At 41.8% G+C, this 23,791-nt stretch overlaps 1 protein-coding gene across 6 annotated transcripts in view; it reads left to right on the top strand.

Moving 5' to 3' along the window:
- Window positions 1-23,791, top strand: part of SYT16 (synaptotagmin 16) — a 63,183-nt gene that overhangs the window by 21,243 nt on the left and 18,149 nt on the right. For 3 of the 6 annotated variants that reach the window (XM_026849836.1, XM_026849839.1, XM_026849835.1), the window contains 4 exons: window positions 7,920-8,132; window positions 15,679-15,935; window positions 19,908-20,351; window positions 21,431-21,620. In XM_026849836.1, the coding sequence (XP_026705637.1) occupies window positions 7,920-8,132; window positions 15,679-15,935; window positions 19,908-20,351; window positions 21,431-21,620 (1,104 nt within the window). The remainder of the gene's footprint in view (window positions 1-7,919; window positions 8,133-15,678; window positions 15,936-19,907; window positions 20,352-21,430; window positions 21,621-23,791) is intronic. The other 3 variants (XM_026849841.1, XM_026849840.1, XM_026849837.1) reach the window with 2 other exon arrangements.

Raw genomic sequence — 23,791 nt, 5'->3', positions numbered from 1 at the left:
AAGCATTTGTGTACAGACTTTTGTCCTTGTGAAGGTGGTACCGTGTTCCTTTTTATATTTAAAGTACTCCTTTGCAGTTCTGTCTTTTCGAAGCTTCAAATTATAAGGGATCTTCATCCATGATGCTGAAAGTGAGTGGTGATGAGAGTATGCCATAGCCCTGGAAGGAGGGTGGATTGTGGTATGTCAGCTTTACAGCTGGGGAAATGAAGCCAAGGAGTGGTTCAAAACACAGATTTTCGAAGGTGCTACCATTGCGGGATCTGGCTTAGGCCTGCCAATATTGCTGTTCATCCTCATTTGGTGATTTTATACACAGTACCTTTGCAAGCCTACAGTGGATCAGTGGTTTGGGTTTCCACTAAGTTCCTTGTCTGGTCAGCAGAGCTTCCTTTTTTCTAGCTCCCTAGGGGGCATGAGGAAGGATGCTCTATTCAGGAGTACTTGTCATCTGCTCTTGCCATCTAGAAGGTTGCATAAGCTGTATGGAGAAGGTTGTATTTGAGAGGAAGAAATGGATTTTGCCATTCAGTGCAGTTACAGAACAAATTGTGTGAGCGTGTGTGTTTGTGCATGTATTTTCTGATCCACTTTTGCTAAGTGGCATCCTCTTCCCACTCCCCATATGGCAGTTGCGACTCTATCTTCCTCTGGGAAGGTTGTTTAGGACTCAAGAGGCTTCATTTACCAATAAACAGCATCTTGGCAGCATCTGGGAAGTGCTGCCTCTCTCCTAGAAACCCTGCCTCCTCACCTTCCATCTCCTACTACAGGCGAGGCAGGTGTGAATGATCTCATTGCGTTGTGGTGGAGGTTACGTGCAGTCATACTAGCAGCACTCTGTGCAGAGCTGGAACATAGTATTTCTTGTGCTGATACAAACACTACTACTTTTTGTCTCTTTTTTTTGTTTGTTTTTTCTTTCAGTTGCAGTTGTTGCTAGCTTGGCCTGCTTTGTAGAAAGCTACCTATGCAGACCCATGATGCCAGGCAAATACTTGCAGAAGTCAATGACCGTTAGCACTTTTGGAAGCACGGGATAATCCATCTCCATTTTCTTCTAGTGTCTTTGCATTGCTTCACAGCACAAAGCCCACTCATGTAAGCTTATATGAGATGGGATCACTGTGCCAGAAGGTGAGCTGGTGTTGGTCCTCACTTCTTGGCAAACAGGGGTGTGGATATGACTTCTTTGTGCCCAGTTCACTTTTGGCTGTTGTAATGACCTGTAGGTAGCAGCCATCATTTTGAGTGACCTCAGTAACCAAGGGGAAAGACTGCAGTGAAAGAAGAGAGGGAGAATACAGTCATGGAGGAAAAAAATGTGCAGTTTTTATAGACAGTGAATGGCATTGTTGGGCTCTGTGGGTCTTCCAGGTAATGATGAAGGTGTGGTTGGGCTGTAGCTCTGCACATACTGTTTGCATGATTCTCATGTAGTTTCCTCAGAGTGAGTTAAGGAGGCTTCATTAGTACGTGTTTGTAGACAAACATGAATGTCTTAGGTTGAGTCTTAAACCAGTTCATAGCAAAATCTGTAGAAAATCCCTTCTAATGACCATGAAAAAAGCTGATGCTCTCATGGCTCCATCACCCTACCTAAAAGTTTGCTGATGTTCAGGCGGGTGCTCCCCTGTCTTGAGAGCTCAGTATCCATGTGAGATGAAGCATCCCTGGAGGGACTCATTGCACTGGGCGTGAGTGCTTGCCCACACAAGCTAGGTGCTTGGAGGCATTTCTCTCCTCAGACTGAGAGAGATTCAAGACCATACGGTCTATATGTAGCAGCATAATCTGTGTGGGAGTATTTTCCAGCAAATAGTATGAGAGTGGTGGTGCTGGAGAGAAACCCCTGAATTTGGATTAATGAGAGCACTGAGGTTTGCTGAAGCTCTGTGTCACAAGGTCAATTTTGAGGTCTAGACTTACTGCCATAAATAATGTAGCTATAAAACTCTTGGGCCTGAGGGTGCAGTTTTGCAGTTGTCAGTAGCTGATTTAAAACTGCAGCCGAGGCATGTTGTCCTTCCCCGATCACACAGTTGTGCTACTTTCCATGTCTGGCTTCATGAGCATGCCACTGTGTGGTGAACTGGACCAGCTCATTGCTTGTCCATCCCCTTCCCTGTTACTTTTGAATCAGGTGGGTTGGCCACATGATTGCTAAAACTGAAACAATGGGAAGAGGGGAAGGGAAGTAGGACAGGATTGCCCCTTTTGGGTGACAGCTTTGGTCCTGAATGAGTGCGAGTCTTGTTGTACCACATCCTCACCCACTGCTGCTGCTGGTCTGTGATTTTCCCAGGAGTGCCATGGAAACTGTGGTGTTACAGCAGTGGTGAAGGGGGGCTGTGGTGAATCAACCCTTTGGTAGCAAACAGAAAGTTTCAATTAGAAAGATCAGTGGGAAAATAAATATCCGCCTTGTTGCAATGCAGTTGTTATCCGTAGCAACCCCAAACAAATATCTTTGCGAGGGAGTTGATTTTCACCCTGTTAATTATCTAACAAAGACTTGTGGGTGTGAAGCTAATGGTTACAATGTTGGGTGCTATGAATGGTATGTAATTGGCATGTGTACGCTGGGTCTAACATGTTGTGAGTGTGGCATAGTGAAACCACATTAAAGAGGAGCAAGAGTCAGTGTCCTGGGTCTCCTGGGCATTTCCTTGGCCAGTTTGATTTCTGCTGGGTAGAAGGCCATTTTCTGGAAGAAGCTAGTGCCAAGTCAGAGAAACTTCCTTAAATGTAGTGGAGAGAGCTTATGAAGTGAGTGCCTTGCATTAGAAGAAGTGTGTATCCAAGCCAAGCAAACAAGTAGAAGAGATGATTGATGGGTAACCTGAAGGAATTCAACCCACTGTGGTATGAAAGCCACCAGGAAAACCGTCATAAAAATAATGCTTATAAAGTGAAAGTTATTTTTTGTTGGAAGGAAAGGATAGTGTTTTCTAACTCATCAGCCATTGGGATCTAGCAGTTTGTTTAGTTTCCGAGTCCATGAGCATTTACAGCCCCACACCCCAGAGCGTACACAGTTACACCTGTGCCCTGCAGTGTCCCCAGCGTACACACAGCATCTGTGACAGAAAGTACTTTTCTGCCTCTGCAGCTGCATGTTTTCTTCAAGCAACCTAACCTGTGCAGGCAAAGGGGTGTAAGCTGACTCATGGATGTAACTACATCCACACCAGGGGTTTTCCTGGCTTAGCAGTGTCTCCTACAGTGCGTAATCTCTTTTTTCTTCCACTTCGCTACAAATCCTGGGCCTGTGCTAATAAGACCCAGTAGCATAAATGAAACCTGACTCATGCTTATTCCACATGTAAAATGTAAAGTAGGTGATTGGGAAAATCAGGGATGATTGTGCTTCTGCCATTTCCTTTAGCTATGGAAGAACCTTAGGCAGCAAAGTGAGAGTCAGTTTGAAGCTAAATCCCATGTTCCTATTCTTAAAATCCAAATTTGAGAGTAGGAAAAAAGCAACAGGAAAATATCTTGATTTTCATGCTGTTTTCTGTGGGCAGTTCTCTATTTCTTTGCACAGCAGTGTGCAGAATTGGAGTTTATTGCTCTGACTGCTGTATTGTTCAGCTATAGAGGTACTTGTTGGTCAGAGTCAAATAATGTCTTGTTTCTCATTACTCTCTGAATTTTTTAGTTTGCTTTTTTTCTTTTTTTTTTCTTTTTGTTGGAAATGTCCCCTGGTTTGAAAGCTGCCAAATTGTGTTTCTCTCTGCCTGCATTGCACGCAAACACCCTAATGTGTTCATCTCAGAGAGCTTCCCAGTTGGTTTGATCACGGGGTAAGGACAGATGAAGAGGTAGGGATTGATGTGTTCCAAAAGCAGGACACTGTCGCTTGACACTCAGCAAACAGGGGTGGACCTCACCTTTAACACTGGGCACCAAATACTTCCCTGCTTGGTATACCTACCAGAAAGGGACAAAACCACATAGGTCTGGGTGCAAGGAGAAAGTCCAGCTGACTTCTGTTCGTTGATGAACTATCAGTCAGTGTTAGTCAGTGGTTCACAGTCACTGTGCACAATCTCTTTGTCCACAGCGACATGTGTAGAAGCATGGGGTTTACTGCAGCACAGCATATTCTCCATAATTTTTAAATACATTTGAAGCCTAGGTGGATGTTTAGGATTTTGTTTCAGTTTTATAAAAAGAAGGCTTTTTGGGATCAGATTGTATCCAAATCAGATTGTATCAGATTATCTCCAAATAGTTTTGAGCATAAATGAAGCTACAGGGTGCTCTCCTCCTTAGTCAAGCCCATCTATCAGGTAGTTGCGTTACTTTGTACTTGTGTTTGAACTCCCAGTTCAAATGGTTGACAGCAAGAGTGAGAAGACTCCAGACTGAAGACAGTGCAAATCAGAGCTGTAGTTGTATAGGAGTCAGTAGTAGCAACTCCACGCGTTTTGCTGCACATTCCCTTTACAAAATGCGCATCCTTTTTGTGTGAGAACCTTTAACAAATCCCTTGTTTGCAGCAGATTGTTCCAGTTTTCCGACAGAAAAGACCTTTCCTTTCTGCGTGCATTTCTGGGTTTTGCTGAGTTGGGAGCAGTTGCAGATCACCGTTTCTCTGTCATCCTGATCATGAAAATTTTAAGGCCAGGCCTATGTGACTGCTTCTATAATAGCAAAAAACATGGCACAGAGTGCTCCTGGGATCCTCCAAGTATATGCATTATGCATAGATGTACTGATATTGTCTTTGGTTATATGATCAAATACTTTTTTTTTGTATAGTACTTCTGCTTCCTTCAGGGCTTGGTGATGCTCCCATTGAAACTCTCATTGACTTCTGTAAAGCACAGCCAAAATGTTTTAAGAAGAAAGTGGACACACAAGAGCAGCATTAAATGTATAGGAAGCAGAAATTTGGCATTTGCAAACTTTTCATTGTTTAGTCAAAATGACTGTTGTTGTTTTTTTTCACATGCAGGCAGGCAGGATACATGGAGTACATCTATATTTTACACCTACTGTAGGTATTTTATTCGGTAGGTTTTTTTCCTGGATAAGCTTTGAGCAAAGAATGACTTATTCTTTATACTTGGTAACACTGCAGAGAATTCTTGAATTATTTATTTCATGCATTTTAGCTTAGTGTATTTGGATGCCTGTAAGCTAACTTTGTAACTGATTGGTTTTTTGAAATTTCTGAATAAATAGTGGTAGTTTGAAATACCTTGCCAGAAAAAGAGGTCACCCTCCTTCCTCCTCCACTGTCTCCTCTGGGGAAAAAAAAAAAAAAATCCCACATGCCTCCTTATGAGTGGTGGGAAGTTGATTTGTAAAACAGATGCTGCATAGGAGTAATTGAGTTGAAGTTGCTAGAAATATGTATGTGCTGCACAACATCTGCAGATCTCAAGATGTATTCATTATCTTTCCAGAATTTAGATTGTAATTATGGGTCCTTTTATTTAAGTTGCCATGGTGATATAGAAAATGTTTTCCCCTTGTCCTTTCCTAATCAGGACACTTGTATATTTGAATGGTGAACGTTTTTCTCTCCCCTGGGTAAAGTTAGTTTTATTAATACAGAGATATTAAGTTGACACAGAGCTGTCTGTTGCTCAGGCAGAGATTCAGCAGCAGACATATCAAGCATTTGCTACAGATTCCCCAGTGCCACCATTTAATTAGCCTATATGGTTCCAAATGCTAGGGAGAAATAGCATCCCGTGTCATAATGAGTGACGCAGTCACGCTTTGGTGATTGGTAAAATTGAAGTCAAAGTCAAGTGGCCAATAATATATCAAAGTGAGCCAAACTCCTCCCCTCCATCCCTTCACCCTTCCCCTTCTGCTTAGAAAAAGGGCTCTGTTCTGTTCTGCAGGGAGTTGCGTGCCGGTCACCCAGGGAGTGCCCTTACAGGAGCAGCCCGGGAGTGCTGCACTCACGTGGCTTTTGAGAAATTTCTTGTAATAACCAGGATTGTACACTACGTTAAAGCACACTTATTGAGGTGTACAGCCTCACACCCATGGACCCAGGACTTTAATGTTACAGTTGTTTTAGAAAATGGTGAAAGATGTGGCTTAATTACTAAAGATTATATTTTACTCAGGATTTCTGGCAAGCTGTTTGAGTGAAAAGTGGACTTTTGTTTAAACTGGAATAATCTTTCTATTTTGTCTTAAATACCCAAAAGATGTACGCATATAAGTAGATCTTAACAGTATTTGCCAAGCATTTAAATTAATTTTGAGGAGGTTGCATGAGCTGCAGGTAGTGAATTGACAGCACAGTTAGCTGAAAAGGAATGTTTAGTTTTATGTGTTTTGATTATTTGAATAGACCATATCACATTTAGGCCATAGGGTTGTTACAGCTTGAAATCATTTCTATTTAAAAAAGTTCAAAGAAGCTTATTTTTAACATCTTACATAAAAATTTTATGATAACTGATCACTGACCATTTACAAACTAATGCCTAAAACTTTTTTCATTCTTATCAGAATAGGAGCACTTAGCTTTTTCCTCCAATTGAGAGCAATCTTCTAGAAGGAACAGCAGGCTTATTGTCAGGCTGTGGCAAATCAGACCAGCCGGTCAAATCTACCAGTGTGGTGGCATGGAAGAAACTAGTTTCTGCTGGGCTGATGGTGGGAGCAGTTTGCTCTGGTACTGACAGCTTCCTTGCTCTGTCCTCTCTGCCCGAAGAGTTGAGTGCTGTCTTCTGTGCAGCAGCAGGTAAAATTTAGGGAGCAGTGACAGCAGTTTGTCATTAAGTTTATACTGCAGATTTTTAATAGACCTAACACAGTGTGTAAAAGAAGGATCTAGTTTCTCTACCTGTAGCTGTGTGATTGATGTGGAATTTGAGGTGGAAAAAGGTGCTTTCCTTCCAAACCAGGCAGTATCACTGAGGAAGCTATATCCTCCACCCGTTTGTCTGCAATGCCCATTTGTTCAGCTGCTCAGGTTTGCCATGGCGATTATCAAAGCAGGTCTTGGCAACCATATCATATACTTCGTGCTCAAGAACGAGCAGCAGGCTGACCACACTTGACAGCTGGCTTGTTCACACATGTGTACACAAACATGCCCGTCGTCCCCACCACTCCTTCTCTGTGCACGTCTGTGGGTCAAAACATCTTGCTGTTGTGCTTCCAGGGAGATCAGCAAAATGCTCCCGTGTTTTCATCCTGACAAAGCAAGGCTGAGTGTATATATAGTATGTATTGAACCCTCCTTCCCCCATCTGGCAGATATTCACACACTAATGAGGGTGCAGTCATCTCATATTCAAAGCACATGTTGGTAGCAGGAGGGGAAGGGTACTCATAGGGACATGCTCAAATGTGTATCTTCACTTTTAAAGGTTACAATTTACATTGGTCTCCCGAGTTCCTCTGCTGCTGGCAGATGGAATCGACAGTGCCTGTTAGCCATGTGCCTATTTATGTGTTCACAGTATTATCCAGAGCAGGTTACCTCCAAGTTGCTTTTTCTGCCCAAAACAAGTTCCCTCTCCTTTATCAGAAGCTGGAGGAGAATGGAAGCATGAAAAGGTTTTCAAGGCCTTTGCTCTACTACTTTGTCTTTTTACATGCTAATGATTTTACAAGTGGTTCTCTATGTGTGTTGTGACTTACTTTGTGTTCTGCTCTGTTAAATATTTTTATTTAAAAAAAAAAAACACAGAGTAATGTGCAGTTGGGAAAGGTCTAATAATATGTAGATGTTGCTGATGGAATATGACATTCACAGGCTTTCCAGAGGTTTGAAGAAGCATGTGTTTCTCAAGTTCACTCCCCAGTCCTCCCTAAACCCTTGGCCCCTTCTCTCCCCAGAAGGTCCATCAGAGAGCTAGAAGTGTGCCGTGTCATCTGGCTTCTTGGCCAATGGCAGCAGACTGTCTAAAGACTGGGTTGTGTTTTTCTCCCAGTAAACAGTTACAGGGAGGATGAAGAACAGACAGCATCTTCAGGCTGCGATGATGAGGTGATTAAGCAGTTTGAGATCTCTGTGTCATGCTCACAAAGTTTTCGATCAGAAGTATCTGAAAAAGCAACAGCAGCAGGCGTGGAGCGTAGACCCAAATTCAGCCGTTTGCTCTCCAGCCATGAGGAGTACAGGACAGAGGTATCTGAATGCAAAGGTACTGTTTGCATGAAACGAGATGAAAGCAGTTGGAGTGTAAGATCTGTAGCCTCAATATGGAGAGGTTCTTTTGTTGTGGAGAACAAGTCCTGAATCTTGCTTTCTTACTAAACTTGGTTGCCTTATTAATTACCTGCAGTTCATTTCTAAAATACTTAGAGGGAAGACTCTGGATCCAAGCCCTGCTGAAGTTCATGAAGATCTTTCCATTAACTGTATATGGCTTTTGAATACTGGCCTCTAGTACATAGGGATTTTCACGGATTTTATTGCCAGTTTTGCCAGAGTAAAGACTGCAGGACTTGGTTCTAATTACTTTTGATCTATGTCACTTAAGTCATTTCTTTAGCAAGCCTTTTAGCAGAAGTTGAATGTCTCCTTTTGTAACAGCTTTGCAAACACAAGGTGAACAGTGAATGAATTATGCTGTATCATTTGCCAGCGCATATGCCAAATGTCAGGCAATGACAGAAACTAAAAATTTATGGCACAGAAGGGAAGAATTTTATGATCTTCTATGGACTAATGTAATGACTCTTTTATACAAACAGAGATGAAATGCATTTAAAAACGTAGCTACTTAGAAAATTGGCCTGAACACATTCTAAAATCTGGAGAAGTTCATTAGAGGGAAGAGCCGTGAAATTGCCCTTTGTTTTTAGTTCCATAGAATGTTTTAATTTTGAAATAGAATTGCTTGATTTTAATGCACCCTCTGATTAGAATGATCGTTTCAAGGTATGACTCTCCATTGAACTCTTCTTCTGGTACAACATGTTGCAGAGTTGCTCCTACTTTTCTTTTCAGAGGTAATATTAATATTGTTTAAATAAATGTTCAGAAACTAGATGAAAACAGATGTTGAAACCTGCTAAAACATTCGGTTCCCTGCCCCATTCCTCACTGAACTCCAGTTTAGACCCTTTGTTACTAAGAAATACCTACAAACTAATCCTTGGGTATGTTAGGTCTCCTTCAAACCCAGAGACACTTCTGAGGCATGTAGAGCTACTGTTACTGGGTGTACAGAGGTAGTTGCAGACACCCACAGCTCCTGATGTGAAATGATTTTTGGGAGAAAAGCTGAGTGGTTGGGGTAAATCCTAGATAACCCCACACCCTGCTACCCTCCAGTTGCTGGTCCAAGAACTCTGTGTGTGAGAGTCCATTTTGGTCCCAGCTGGTGCTGTGATCCACAAAACACAGAAAGGTTTGTGCGTGTAAAGCCATCATTGTGCCCCAAGGGTGGATCAAACACTGTTTTAGCTGAGCAGATCCTCTGGACCTTTCTGGGTGGAAGGGATGAAGGATCTTTTGAATGTGTTGAGTCCAGATTAGGATTATGGTACTTTCAGAATTTTTTTAGATTCTGCCTGAGAATGTTCTTCTCCTTGTGTTCTCTTAACAGACCTTTTACTCATATAGCTGGTAGTTTTCTTTTCTTAAAGAATCAGAAATCTGTAACAAACTCAGGCATACAGTGAAGTTGAGCATCTCAGAGAGCCCTGAACAGCTTCTCTCCCACTCAGCCTTGACATACGGCAGTCTTCTCACATCATATTCTTACATGAGATCTTCCTTGACCCTCTGTTTCTGTTATCGATGTCCTGACGGTCTGCACTTTGGACTCATTTAGCTTTAACTCTTCACCTGTTAAAAATCTTTGTAATAACCTGAATAGAGCTTGGAAAGAGGAGTGCATGCTACAGGAAGGAAGTGTTTGAAGGATGCTCTGGGGAGCTGAACGACTTGCATGCCAGCTCTGCCCACAGCCTCTCTGCAAATCACCCTGTTAATAAAGAGCCCATTTTAGTTCTGGAAACATGGAGTCTTCTCAGGCTATTACCCAGCATGTGGTAAATTAAACAATCCTGGCCTGATTGCATAATGTCACTTGAAATTTAAGATCCTTTTTCTCTTTAACCCCTAAAATTTACAAGCCATTTTTGTTTAGATTTATAGTAATTAGATAATGATTCTGCTCCTTTGAGGCTCTTCTAGGAAGTTTTTTAGCACTTTTTGATGGCTAATCTCAAAACAACCAGGGGCAGGAGCACTGCTCAGTCTCTCTGCATCTGGTTTGGTTCAGTGTGAGGGAGCAAGTGGTGCTGGGGTACTGCAGAGGGATTTGGACCTGGGTCTGTAGCAAGAGCCAGGCAAGGGGATTACTGCTGTAGGAGGACAAATATGCCTCAGTCCCACTAACTAATATCTCTGCTGCTGTTACTGCCTTTCAGGAAGGGGGGTTTGAAAATCACCTCTGGTACCTAGGAGGATTTCAAGTCCAGAAGTATCTAGATCCATACTGAAATCTTTTCCTCCTCTGGACCATATTTAAACAGGTTCTTAACTTTCAGCATGTATTTATATACAGTCTAGAAGAAGGGATCAAATGTCTTTAATTTTCAAAAATTACGAAGAAAAGACATGCTTTTTCTTGTAAAAGCACAGTGATTCACTGCAGTCCACAGAGCAAACATCACCTCAGTCAGCACAGGTAATAGGCACACATTAATACTCTTCATCTTGTTTTTTCTTGCTGGTCAATGAACTATGTGCTGTTAATGTAGCAAGATCTACTAGGCTCCATCTTTTAACTCTGGCAGTGTGTTTTAGGAAGTGATGAGGCCTCTCAGGATGTTGCTTTGGCACATTGTAATGCTTCATAGAACTGAGAGATCATGTATCATTAAAAAAGAAGAAAGATACTGTAGGTTAACCAGGCCATTTACCTGTCAGTGTGAGGGGAGACTTCACAGAATTTTCCAACTTGGTTTTCAGGGTTTGATGTGCTGAGCTTTCCCTGTATCTTTGGAGAGATGCTTCAATATCCCAGGACCCATTAGAGTTCTGTTTGGAGGTGATGCTCATCTTTTCATCTGATAAATGTTATGTTTTCTTTGTAGCCAATTCTCCAACCTTGAATACAGACTTTCCTGATTTATTGGTGATTTCTGTTCCCCAGTCCCCTTGCCTCCTTCCTGGCTTATTGGACACATGTGACACAACACGGAAAGGTTGGGGGAGCAGGACTGGAAAAAAAAAAAAAAATCATCACACTCTTTTAGTGTACAGTACTATCTGCCCTTAATTTTAGAATTGGCTGCTATTGCTCTGTGGGGACTCTTGGCTAATTAAAGTTCAGATAGTTAGATAATGCTGTCTCAACGTATATCCCTGAGGCTGTGCTGTTTATTCATGTCAGGTATTCATAAGACAGTTGACATTTTCTTCCTTAAAGATCTCTCAGGTAAATTACAGGCATTTTACTGCTCTGACCTTTTCCTTTACATGAAGAACTTCTGGTTTTTTGTGAATATAATGTTAGAATGGATGTAATTGGAGAGGTGTAGTTGTTCTAGTCTGTAGGGTTGGGCTATTACCTGTAATGATTCTCTAATACTGGTATTTATAAGTGATTATCTCTTACCAAACTACTTTAAATGTAAAGAATAAGCTAGACTGTTTCACTGAATGATTTTGGTGAATCACCTTTTCCTTTCCGTGAATACTACATTTGCTTTCCTAACACATCCATTGTGTGCCTGAGTTTTAGGGAGATGGCTTGTTCTATTAATATATTTCTGGAGTTCTCCTGTTATGAATAGCCTTTTATGGCTTTAATGTAGTTTTTGAAAATTCCTCTATTATTGATCTAGATATTATCCCAGCAGGAGTCAAAACCACAAGACAATTGTGTGAGGATAATTTCTTACTACAGTAGCATTTTATTCTGAAAGCCTGCTGTGTGGTGTGTGCTTTGATGGATGACCCACTGTTTAAAATGTGTATTAGACACTGGCTTGCTAATTAAATGCCTTAAGGAGTGCCGTTCCCATTCAGTCTCAGTAAATTTGTGGAATTTCTGTTATTTTATTTCTTGCTTACGTTCTTATGTTTACTTCTTTCTGTTTTCTGACTTTGTAGAGAAGAATGGGAGTGATGGCAGAAAATCAAATTACTTTCTATCCTCAAAGAGTTTCAGCTCAGGGCAGAGGCAAGACAATGAGGGCTCTTGGTTTCAGGACTAGGTCTACCAGATGGGAGGATGAGAAGAGGTGGGTTTTGCATTTCAGAAGGGAGTGAGAAGAGCATTCACCTGAAATTTGAGAGATTTGAATTTGGATCCTTCTTTTCTCCTGAAGGACCAAATCCCATGTCTCAGAAGAAGACCATAATGACAAACCTGTGAGGTGCTCTCAGACTTCTCTGTTGAAGTGTCTGTGCTTGAAGCATTTTACTGGGAGGGAGAATGTGAGACCATTCATAGTTGAAGAAATGGGATAAAGTTATTCTCTTAATTTCTGAGCTGTTAAATTGAAAGAGCAGCTAAGCAGAGGGGCATGGGACTTCTCCACAGCTCCAGGAAATGTTTCCTGAGTATAATTGCCATTCCCCTTGTTGGATTTTTAATTTTTTTTTTCTTTTTTGAGCAAGTATGAATCAGAAAATTCATATTTGCTGCTAAGACCAAACACAGAATTTCTTCTACTCAGAAAGATTTGGGCTTTTTGTTCTATACAGAGGGATGTGTAGAGAATCATAGAATGGCTTGTGTTGAAATGACCTTTAAAGTCGAAGCCCCCTGCCATGATCAGGTTGCTCAAAGCCTCATCCAACCTGAGTTTGAATACTTCCAATGGTAGGGCATCCACAACGTCTATGGCAATCTGTTGCAGCGTCTCACCACCTCATAGTAAAGAATTTCTTCCTTATATCCAGTCTAAATCTACCTTCTTCCAGTTTAAAACCATTAGCCCTTGTCCTGTCACTACAGGCCCTAGTAAAAATTCATCTTTCTTTTATGCCCCCTTTAAGTATCGAAAAGCAGCAATAAGGTCTTCCTGACACGGTCTCTTCTCCAGGCTGAACAACACCAACTCTCTCAGACTTTCTTTGTAGAAAAGCCCTCTGTCCATTTTCATGGCCGTCCTTTGGACCTGCTCTAACAGATTCATGTCTGTCTTGTGCTGGGGACCCCAGAGCTGGATGCAGTACTCCAGGTGAGGTCTCATGAGAGTGGAGTAGAGGGGGAGAATCACCTCCCTTGATCCACTGGCCATGCTTCTTTTGATAGGGTTGGCTTTCTGGGCTGTAAGCACCCATTACTGGCTCAATATCCAATTTTTCATCTACCAGTATCCTTAAGTCCTTCCCTGCAGGGCTGCTCTCAATCCCTTCATTGCCCCAGCCTGTATTGACACTGGCTGTTGCCCTGACCCAGGTGCAGGACCTTGCACTTGTCCTTGTTAAACTTCATGACATTCATATTGGCCCACTTCTCAAGCCTGTCAAAGTCCTTCTGGATGGCATCCCTTCCCTCAAGTGTATCAACTGCACCACTCAGCTTGATGTCATCTATAAACTTGCTGAGGGTGCACTCAATCCCGCTGTCTATGTCATTAATAAAGACATTAAACAGGGCCGGTCCCAATGTGGACTGCTGAGGCGCACCACTTGTTACTGATCTCCATTTGGACATTGAGCCATTCAGTGAAACGTTTTGTATGAGGTCTTGGAGCCAACTCCTTATTCTTCAGACAGTCCATCCATTAAATGTCTATCTCTCTAAATTGAGACAAGGATGTTGTGTGGGGCCATGTCAAAGGCCTGGCCTTACAGAAGTCAAGTTAGGTGACCTCTGTTGCTCTTCCCTTACTCCTTTGTAGGTGGCCACCAGATTGGTCAGGCAGGGTTTGCTCTTTGTGAAGCCATATTGACTGTGTCTAATCACCTTCCTGTCATCCATATACCTTGACATATCTTACAGGAAGATCTGTTGCATGATCTTACTGGGCACAGAGGTGAGGCTGACTGGTTGGTAGTTCCTAGGGTCCTCATTTTTATCCTTTTAAAGAATGGGTTTGACGTTCCCCTTTTTCTGGTCACTGGAGACTTTGGCTGACTGCCATGACTTTTCAAGTATGATGGAGAGCTGCTTAGCAACTACATTAGCCAGTTCCCTCAGGTCCCTCAGAGAGTCTCAAACCTGATCTTCTACTGTGATGGGTGGAACTTTGTTCCTTCAGTCCCTGCCTTGAGATTCAGGGACTCAAAACATGTGGGATGAACAATTGCCAGTGAAAACTGAGGCAAAAAAAATGTTGGGTACTTTAGCCTTCTCCATGTCAGCTGTCACCAGGTTCCCTGTCTCATTTATCAGACAAGGAATGAAAACATTGGTTCATCTAAACCAAAGCAAACTAATCATTTTCTATTAAGCACAGTCATTAATACTATTTTTTAAAGATTTGAGTTGGAGACCAAATTTGAAAAAAAAAAAAAGACTGCTCTGTAGTGATGACCTGGAGAACAAACCTGCAGGTTTGAGAACAAACAAGCAGGTAGTCCTGATTGGGCAGGGGGTGTGAACAAGATGAACTCCAGAGGTCCCTTCTAACCTCAACCATTCTGTGAAAACATTAAACTCCAAATAGCTGTGTTTGCAAATGAGGTAATTCTGTTTTCATTACTGTCATCAGCTCTGAAGCACAACTTGTTTTCTTTCACTGTAGCTGCTTCTTGCTTATATGACAGAGATGGAGGAAGAATCTAACTCTTTGTGTTCCTAAAGCAAGGCCTGACATAAGATGCATTAGGAGGAGGAAAGTCCCTGGTTTTCTTCTGAAAGCACTTGCAGAACACATTCAAGGCCAAATCATGATGTTATTTTCATCTGTGTCCCTGCACATGTAATTATCTGTGTCGCTCTACCCAGAGAGCTCTCACTGATGCCTTCAAGCAGAGAAAAGCACGCTGTGTTCAGGAGAGACTTTAGTGGTGCAGAGAAGGAATCTATGGTCTGAACCAGAGAAGATTATTTTATTCTCATTAATGAACCTTACTTTAACTCATGGAGTAAGTGTTTAGGATCAGATGAATCAAAACTAATAAAAGCAGGCAGAAAATTAGGGAACACATCTTCTCTCGGTTGCCCTTGGGACAATTTAGCCCAGATAAGGGATTCTGAGATTCCTGATTGGCTTCTGGGGTGGGTTATGGGTGATAGAGTCGTGGTGGCACTCTGCTATCTCTGTGGAACTCCTTTCTTCACCAGCACCATCCCTTTGAGGGCAATGCTAACTTTTGTCCTTTCCTCCTCCTTGTTGTCCTGCATAGAAGGAAATTGCTGATAGCTGTTCATCAGGCCTGTGCTGTGCTTTTCTGTGATTTGTCAGACCTGTGTTTGCATGGAAGTGATTGCTTTGGGGTCACAAAACAACCCCAAGGCACTTGAATATCCCAAACACTCCACTGGTAATTGCATTTGGTGGTTAACTTCTCCACGTAAAGGCAACCAGTTTCTCAGTCAGGATGGGATGAGAAACAGGCCTGTCCGCTCTATCAAATGCTGATTTATACACATTTTGTTATTTTTTTATGTCAAATGCTGTAGTTCTGAGAAGTAAAAACTGTCTCTTGCATTCACTGGAGATGAGGGGAAAAAAGAAAAAAAAGAAAGCACAGAGAGGGACATTTGGGAGGGAGGGGGGAGGAATGCATTCTAATCCCCCTGAAATTATTTTCTTGCTGAAAATCATTAGATCTGGATGGACTAAGCCAACTGAGTTACCAAGACAACCTATCCTATCGTGAAGATGACCATGTATCTGTCGATTCAAGAACAACAACTGAGAGTAGGGGCACTGGGCAGCGTAAAGGGCCTAGGATGGAGTCTGGCATTGCTGATGGTGTTAGCTGGCAAGCCACGGAAGGACGCTTGGAAACGGCACCAGCATCTACCGACCAGGGATTTGAAGTAAATGATGCTACTGACAGCTCATCAGCTTTGAGCCCCGAGGTATGATGAATTGTCATTTATTGCACATGGTGTAAGCTTTTGAAGGATATTGGGGGGCCAAAAAATGTTAAAGGAGTAATGAAGTGAAAAATTGATCAGCACAGCACAAGATAATGGTACTCCTGTGTGCATGTCTGCATTAATATACACCCCTCTCTATGTGTTTCTCCTTTTTCTGGCATTTTACCTCTTGCTACTAACACTCATTCAGAGAAGCTGTTTTATTGCTTGATTTCTAATTGCAATCTCTGAACTGAAATTAGAGCCATTAGCTGCCTGACAGCATTTACTATCGTTTTAGCAAAGAGCACTCTGTGGTGGCCCGGGGCTTTGTTACTGGCTGTATGTGTGAGGTATATGTCTAAGGACATGGTGTGTGGTCACTGGGTCAGATCTGTGCCTCTTTTTCCACGTAGTTTCTATGGCTTAGACAGTTGGAAGCATCTGGAAAACTGGAGGCAGCTGATGAGGGTGGCCCATGACTTGGCCAAGTGATCATCACTCTAGTCCCTGTTGATACCAGGGGTCCTTCCAGGGAAGGAGAGAGCCTGAAGTTGGAGCTTACTCTGCTTTCCCTTAGTTCTGCACCTTTATTTTGAAGCCTCAAAAAAAAACATTACAGATTTTAAGGCATTGTAAACACCTGATGGCTTAGCATCCCCCTTTTCTCTCATAATCTTCCTGTGTGATGTGTTGGCTTTCATTATTACTTTACCACAAGATTAAATTTCTGAAAAAATATCAGCCTGCATCAGACATTTTAAAAGAACAGCACAAAGGTCACATCTTCTGCCTGAGTTAAAAGAGACTGTTCTTCAGCTGTGGAAATGAATACCTCCTTCACACTCTGAGCAACAAGGCTTTGAGGGAAAGGTTCCTTTCCTCAGAGCATGCTGCCTGCAGCCAGTTAAAGAGATGGAAAGCAGCTCCTCAGTGGATATACTCCAGCCCTAAGGGGTGTTTTGAACAATGTTTTTGTTTGCTCCACATTCCAGTCCCACAGAATACTACCCAACACATGGGAGCTCTGTGCAGTGGCAGCCCTTCCCTCTCTTTGCTGTGTACCTCTGACATGCACCGTTTGTCTGCTCACCTGAGGCTCATTTCTCCTTTTCCACGTTTGAAGCACATTGCCATGGTTCACATGTGCCACAGTGTCCTCTTGTAGTTCTTTGGAATACATCTCTTGTTTTGCTCCTGGTATCTGTATTTTAAAAATGCAAAGAATGGTTATGGCATCAAGGGGCAGATATGCCTGAGTCCTAGTTTATCTACTACAAGCAGCTTCTCATCCAAAGGTATTGTGTAGATTAATGAAAGACTTTTTATTGCAGGAACTAAATGTTCTGACATGCCAGAAATGTCCAAGCGCTATTATGCTCCACTGAAAGGACCTCTCTTTAGAGACAAAAATGAAAATTTTCTGCCCCTGCAGTGGAACTACAAGTACCATTTCAAGTCTTGTCCATAATTAGCTGCGCTTTCAGGTTTCTCTGGCAGAAATGGACTTATTTTACCTAGTGAAGTGGATATTGGCTGTCCCAGACTGCCTGGTTAGACATACAGTATCAATCAGTATACTTGGCTTGACCTTTCAACTCTGCTGGGAAGAGGGAAAGAAAGAAATTCCTATGAAATTTCTAAATCCCCACACTTTCCTTGGATTTCAGTTTAAGTGTCTGTATAACCAGTACTTTCACAAAGGACTCAAAGCCCCACTGAGCTCTGAAAGCTAAGGGGAATTCTGTCAATGACTTCCACAGAAAGAAAATGGAGTGTCTGTTATAAGCTTCGTGTGCTGTAAACCTCTATAGGGGTGAGTCCCAGATAGCACAGTGCTCTCTGCAAGGGCCAGCCCATGAGGTCTCTAAAGCTTGGTTGCCCATGGAAAGGTCATTGTTGCAGAGTTAGGCATTTCTCTTCCCCTCTCTGCCTCCAGGTCGTGCAGTTTTCTCTGCAGTGGATGTGGCTGCAGCCATAGTAGCACAATTAGAGATTTCCTGAAATCTAGATGCTTTCTACCTGTTCTGTCAAAAACCAGATAGCTGACCTTCATTCTGCCCTACATGCTGCCAGAAGATGAGATGCTCAGCCCTGCTGGGGCAAGAAGGTGCCTCTTGGATCTTCACAACTATGGGTTTATGATGACGCACGGGGGTTCACATTCTCCAGCTTAGGCTTGTAGATGAAAGCAGGGTTACACCACAAGCACAGTTGTCTCCACACTCTAGCAGCAGTTCTCAAATGTGCCTTGATTCCATCTCCTCAATAGCGAATGCACAGATGAGAGAGGGGAGGGATGAACATGTGGAGGGAGGCATGAATCAAATGCAATCCCATTACGTTTCCTTCTTAAATATTATTTCATCAACCAGACAGATATAACTTGACAGCCACACAGCAGCACTTAGCATTTGCATAACATCACGTTCTCTCCAGGCAACCTGGCCTGCCTTACATTTTTGTCTTTGCAGCCTGCTGTTCATACAGAAAGGCATTTTTATGGGCAACCAAGTAATTTTGTGTTCTGTCCAACTGGTGATTTTTCTCTTTTTGACATTGCTTCTGCAAGACGTATGACAGCAGGTCTCCATCACTAATGTGCACACATGGACTTTTTGTATTCACGTGCATGAACCCCTTAAACACCCACGGAAATATGAAGTCAGAGCTTTGCATGACATGGCAGATGAATCTGAGCTCTTGAAAAGTAGATTGAAAGGAAGTAGATACAAATTTTGAGGTTTGTCCGAGGTCTTGTCTGAGACACATACTACCCTGGACACTTCTGAAGGGAATTACATCAGAAGTCCTGTGGCCCATCATCTGTACTAAACCCAGTAAGATTCCTATGTTGAAAAGAAGTGTTACTTGAAATGCAAAAGAAGATAAATGTTGGAGGAGGAGGGTGACTCAGACTGCTAGTGACAGGCCTTAATTCACCTTCTGGCTATTAACTGAAAATCTTTCCCTAGTACAGTGTATACTCATGTTTAAATACAAATCATTGATCACTATAGCAACCCCTTTATCACATGAAGCACATTCTAGCTCTAAAATAAAAAAGCACTTTTGAACAGAAACTCACACGCCCACTCATCGAAAGGTAAGGTGAGCATCCATGTTTTTTACCTTGTTTTATCAAGATGATTTTTGTTTTAAATGTAGATAAAAGATGTGTGTGAATTGGTCTGCACCTGTCTTGATTGTTTATTTTGAATTTTTATTCTAAATGTATTAGTATCCAAACTGAACAGAAGGAACAGATGCTTCTCTTGGGAGATTTAAAAAGGGAATAAAGAATCAATACTATTTAATCAGACAGTTTTTCTCAATTATCATTGCTTTAGCTGTAGGAAAAGTATTGAGTTATAGGGTAGCATCTAGAAATGGAATTTCCATTCTGCAAGAAATTCTGACATGGTGATTTTCCCTCTCATCAAATTGAACAGAGTGCTTAATTTTTTTTAATTTCCAGTAGAACAAAATATCCAAAGAGTTATCAGTCTTGACTGAATTGTTTGATTTTGGTAATGTAAAAAAATCCATTTTGAAAAAAATCCAGTGTAAATTTGGAGTGTTAGGGGTTTTTTTTTTTAACCAAATGAAACCAAGAAGTTTTATTAATGCCTCAAAATTCACATGAATGAAATTTGAAAAGACCCTTTGTTTAGTTTTTCCCTATGTAGAATTTTTGCCGAATTAAGTCTCCTGCAAAACATTTAAATATTGGTGAAACTTTTTGTTGGAAATATTTCAACAAGTGCTGTTGCTTACTAAATTGTATTGGGAATATTACACAAAATCAGGCAATTACTATCACTGGCCTTTCAAGAAACAGTGGGATCCTAGTTTGCAGAACAACTGCCTACATTTGCAAGCACAAGTGAGAACAATTTTTTTTACATACAGTTGGGAACACAGATGCAGTTGAACTCCAGTGGAGATTTTACTTCTTCCTTCTCTTTGCAGGAACATAATGAAGTGAGCAGCATATTAGCTCATCATGGTGCTCATGAGCCTATCTGTAAATGCGGTGATCTAGATGTCATCTTGAACTATAAAGCCTCAAGTCAAAAGCTGTTAGTTACTGTCTTGGAGGCCAGGAATATCCCAGACAAAGACCGCAGTGGTGTGAACACCTGGCAGGTGCACACAGTCCTGATGCCTAGCAAGAAACAGAGGGGTAAAACAAGTGTTCAGAGAGGACCCATCCCCGAGTTCAAGGATAAAATTACCTTCAGTAAGCTGGAGCCAGAGGAGTTAAGCAGCCATGCCATTCGTTTCCGCCTCTATGCGGTACACAAGATGATTGGAGAGAAGATGATGGGAGAGCAGTTGTTCTACCTAAGCAACGTTATCCAGAAAGGGGAAGTGAAGGTGACATTGGTCTTGGAGCCAAGGAGTAACTTGAGCGTAAGTGTGATGAAACAAATACAGAGTCCTTAGAATTGTTCATCTGATGAATGAGCACCAGCTTTACCTGATATCTTTCATTCAGGGCTGGTGGGATGCAAGTGGTGGATCTGTCCTGCTGTCACTTGAAAAGTTATCAGTAAGGGGAAGCACAGGGTATGTCTTCCCTACACAAAGCTGTGCCTTACTAACAACAGCTCAGCTAGTAAGCTTACAAAAAACCATGTAGATGTACTACATCTACACAAGTCATCAAATGCTCTACCACGCAAAAAGAGTAGATTGGTCCTGGAGCCACCAAGGCTAATTAAGTCTTAATTTCAACAAGGACAGTAGTTCTTGTGCACCAATATGTTGGTGAACCTATACTACTGCTAGTGCAAGAGCTACCTCATTTGGTGGTAGCTACTAACTTGTGAATCTCTGTGTTGAGCAGTTTCCATATTATCAGAAATGCTTAGTAATGTTCCTTTTCATGACACATGGAAGAGGAGATGTGGGTCATGTGAGAAGGAACTGGATGTGCTGCTTCATAGTCTTCCATGCACATCACAGTTTTATCCAGCCCTGGGTATGCCAATCAATTCCTGTAGATGAGCTCTGTTATGATTCATTGTCTACAAAAAGCTCAGTGAGAGGATGTACACATGAAATGAATAAAACATCATACTCCGGGTGAAGAGGGGGTAGAGAGAGCATCATGATAGTAAGGAAATAAAAGTAAGAACTACACAGTACATGACCCAGAAAACCCAAAATGCAAAATGTATTCCATCCAAAAGTCATTGTCAAGGAGATTTACTGTGTGTTTGATGTACTAGGATGTGTGCTTATCTCGGAGGCTTTGATTTACACTAGTGATAACACATTACGCAGAGTTCCTCATCTTTAAAGAGAAAGTTCAGAGATGTGTTTTTGTAAAAGTGATGCTCTGATTCTTCTGCTGCCCCATAATAATTCATTCTTAGTCATTGTCATTTCTTAAGAGAGATTTTACTAAACAAGGCTACAAGATATAAGTTGAGGGAGGGTGGTGGTGAATGTCCTGATGAGACTTTCAGTGCTCTCTCTCCCTGCAGAGTGCAGACTCTCAGCTTAGTCTGTCAGCAATCTCTCACAGTGATAGCGCTTCTTCAACACAGTCCCTGTCGCATGGAGGGGTGCCAGAGCTGCTCGTGGGATTGTCGTACAATGCCACTACGGGGCGGCTGTCAGTGGAGATGATCAAAGGCAGTCATTTCCGAAACCTCGCAATTAATAGGCCACCTGGTAAGTACTTTCACTGCTATTAAATAACACCATTGAGTCAAAATTTGCTTTTTATTTTCTTCCTCAAGGTATTCAATTATGTCATTTCTGAGCTGGGTTTCCTTGCAGAGTATCTGATTGAAAATTAAAAGCATTATTTCGAATATGTGTACTGGTAAATTTTACAGTGTAATTGGAAGCAATCACATGAAGACACAGCTGACAGGACAGTAACACCCGAATGTCTCTTTTATTGCACATACCTTTACAACATCTGATTATGGCAAAAGCGCTATTATACCCAAAGCACTGAGAGTAATTCTCAGCAGATCCATAAAAAGAAAGATGTGCTTTTCAAGTGATTATATGTTACTATGTGACCTGCAGAGGCCCTGCCTTCTGCTATTAAGTGTTTCCCAGGGCTATACTTTCTTTAGTCCCCTTGCTGTGCTGCTGAGTGCTAGGTGACCTCGTGCTTTGGGCCCTTTGGTGATCCTGCTGCTGTGAATTCTCTGCTGCGGCACAAAAAAATCTTCTGCAGAAATATTTGAAAGTTGTTCTTCTGGGTTGCAACAGTTGAGTTCCCTTCCTCCGATACCTAAAGGGAAAAATTGTAAATTGCCTTATAGCAGGTTTAGTTAGTCCCAGACCTGTAGTTAGTCCTTGAGATGGGTAGTGGATGGATAGTGCTAATGCCCACAACATAGATGGGGTCATGCAGCCACAGTGCATGGTGTTATCTACTTAGCTGCTGGTGTGCCTCATTCAGGGGTTGAATGGCAGTGCCATCTCATATTGTCCTTTTGCCTCCTGTCTGAAACCAGCAGCTAATGACGATGTGAAATAACATTTTTTTTGTTTGTTGGTATGTTTGCTTTTTGTGATGTGGTTGACAAAGGTTATTACCTTTAACACTTCCTTGCATTCACTGGGTCTGACATAGTATCTCCAGCTTGCAGAATCCTGAGATTGCTTTTGCATGTTGCTGTACTCCTTGGCCCAGAGCTAACAAAATATTTACGTAATATTCTTGTTTATGGATGGGAAAACTTAAGTTTCCACTTCAGTATATTATAGAAATAATCTGTGTTGTCAGTCAGTCCTTCAAAAATTAAGGGCAAGTCTATGAAATAGTAAAACCAATGACTCCAGTCTGTGTAGCCCTAGCTAGTCTTATGTTAGCTGTGATAACAAAGGCCTCCATGTTGTTACTTAAAGACATGTTCTTGTTTGCATGTACATGTTTTATTAAAACTTTTCAAGTTGGGACCTTTTTACTAATTTCAAGCAAAGGCAGACTAAGACAAGAGTCTTACCACGTGCTCTAGCAAGCAAGCTTGCCTGTGTTTATATATGCTGTAGTATAGATACATCCTAAAGTTTTATTCTCGGAAATTAAATTAAAGTACTCTCAATATAGGTCCAAGTTAATTAGCTGCAGTTTTTTCTGGCATGTTTTCATTTATCTACCTGTGATATCAAAGTTTTGTCTCTTAGCTGCCTGAAGGTCAGGATTACGTTACACTTCTGTTCTTAAATCAGGTCCTGCACAAGTTGTTTTGTGTCTGGATGGGTCAGGCATCTGTAATGCCCCTGTATTTTCTGGTACATGACATGTCTTCAGTGCAGAGAACTCAGATGTTTGCTTTCCAGCTTACTACCTGCAATATCATGACCAAATTGCTGACATTTTTTGATATTCTAACACATGTCTTTCTGGGTGCATGTTGTATAGCTCTGTGTGTTGTGGTAACTGAGCAACCCTATAATTCATTGTCTGTGAGTGTTGGGGAGTCGTGTCAGTCCTGGGACTCTGGTGGAATGGGGTCTGGCAAATTTGCCATGTGTGCATGGGTTAGCTTTCAGCATGGGAAAGTTTAGCTGCCTTGATTAGACATCCCATTCAGCTTTTTATCTGGTGGGAGCACATAGGTGCAGTAGCTTGGTTGGCAGTATCTTTAAATCTGACAAACATTTTGTGTTTGTTGATGAGATGAGAACAGAAGCAGGCTATGGGAAAAGAAGGGATTCCTTGAGGGACCTTTCATTTTAAATTCTGCCTGAATTTTCCATTTCTGTGTTTGTAGGGCTTCAGATAAACCTAGTCTAATCAGCTTGATAAGCTGGCCAAAGTCTCCTGTCAGCCACCCAAACTAATAGTCCTGACATTTTTTCATGACAGTTCTTCCACC

The sequence above is a fragment of the Athene cunicularia genome (genome assembly GCF_003259725.1).
Source record: "Athene cunicularia isolate RWA chromosome 5 unlocalized genomic scaffold, athCun1 chr5_part1, whole genome shotgun sequence".
Lineage (NCBI taxonomy): Eukaryota > Metazoa > Chordata > Aves > Strigiformes > Strigidae > Athene > Athene cunicularia.
The sequence above is the reverse complement of the archived record's forward strand: the minus strand, read 5'-3'. Positions and strand labels throughout refer to the sequence as shown.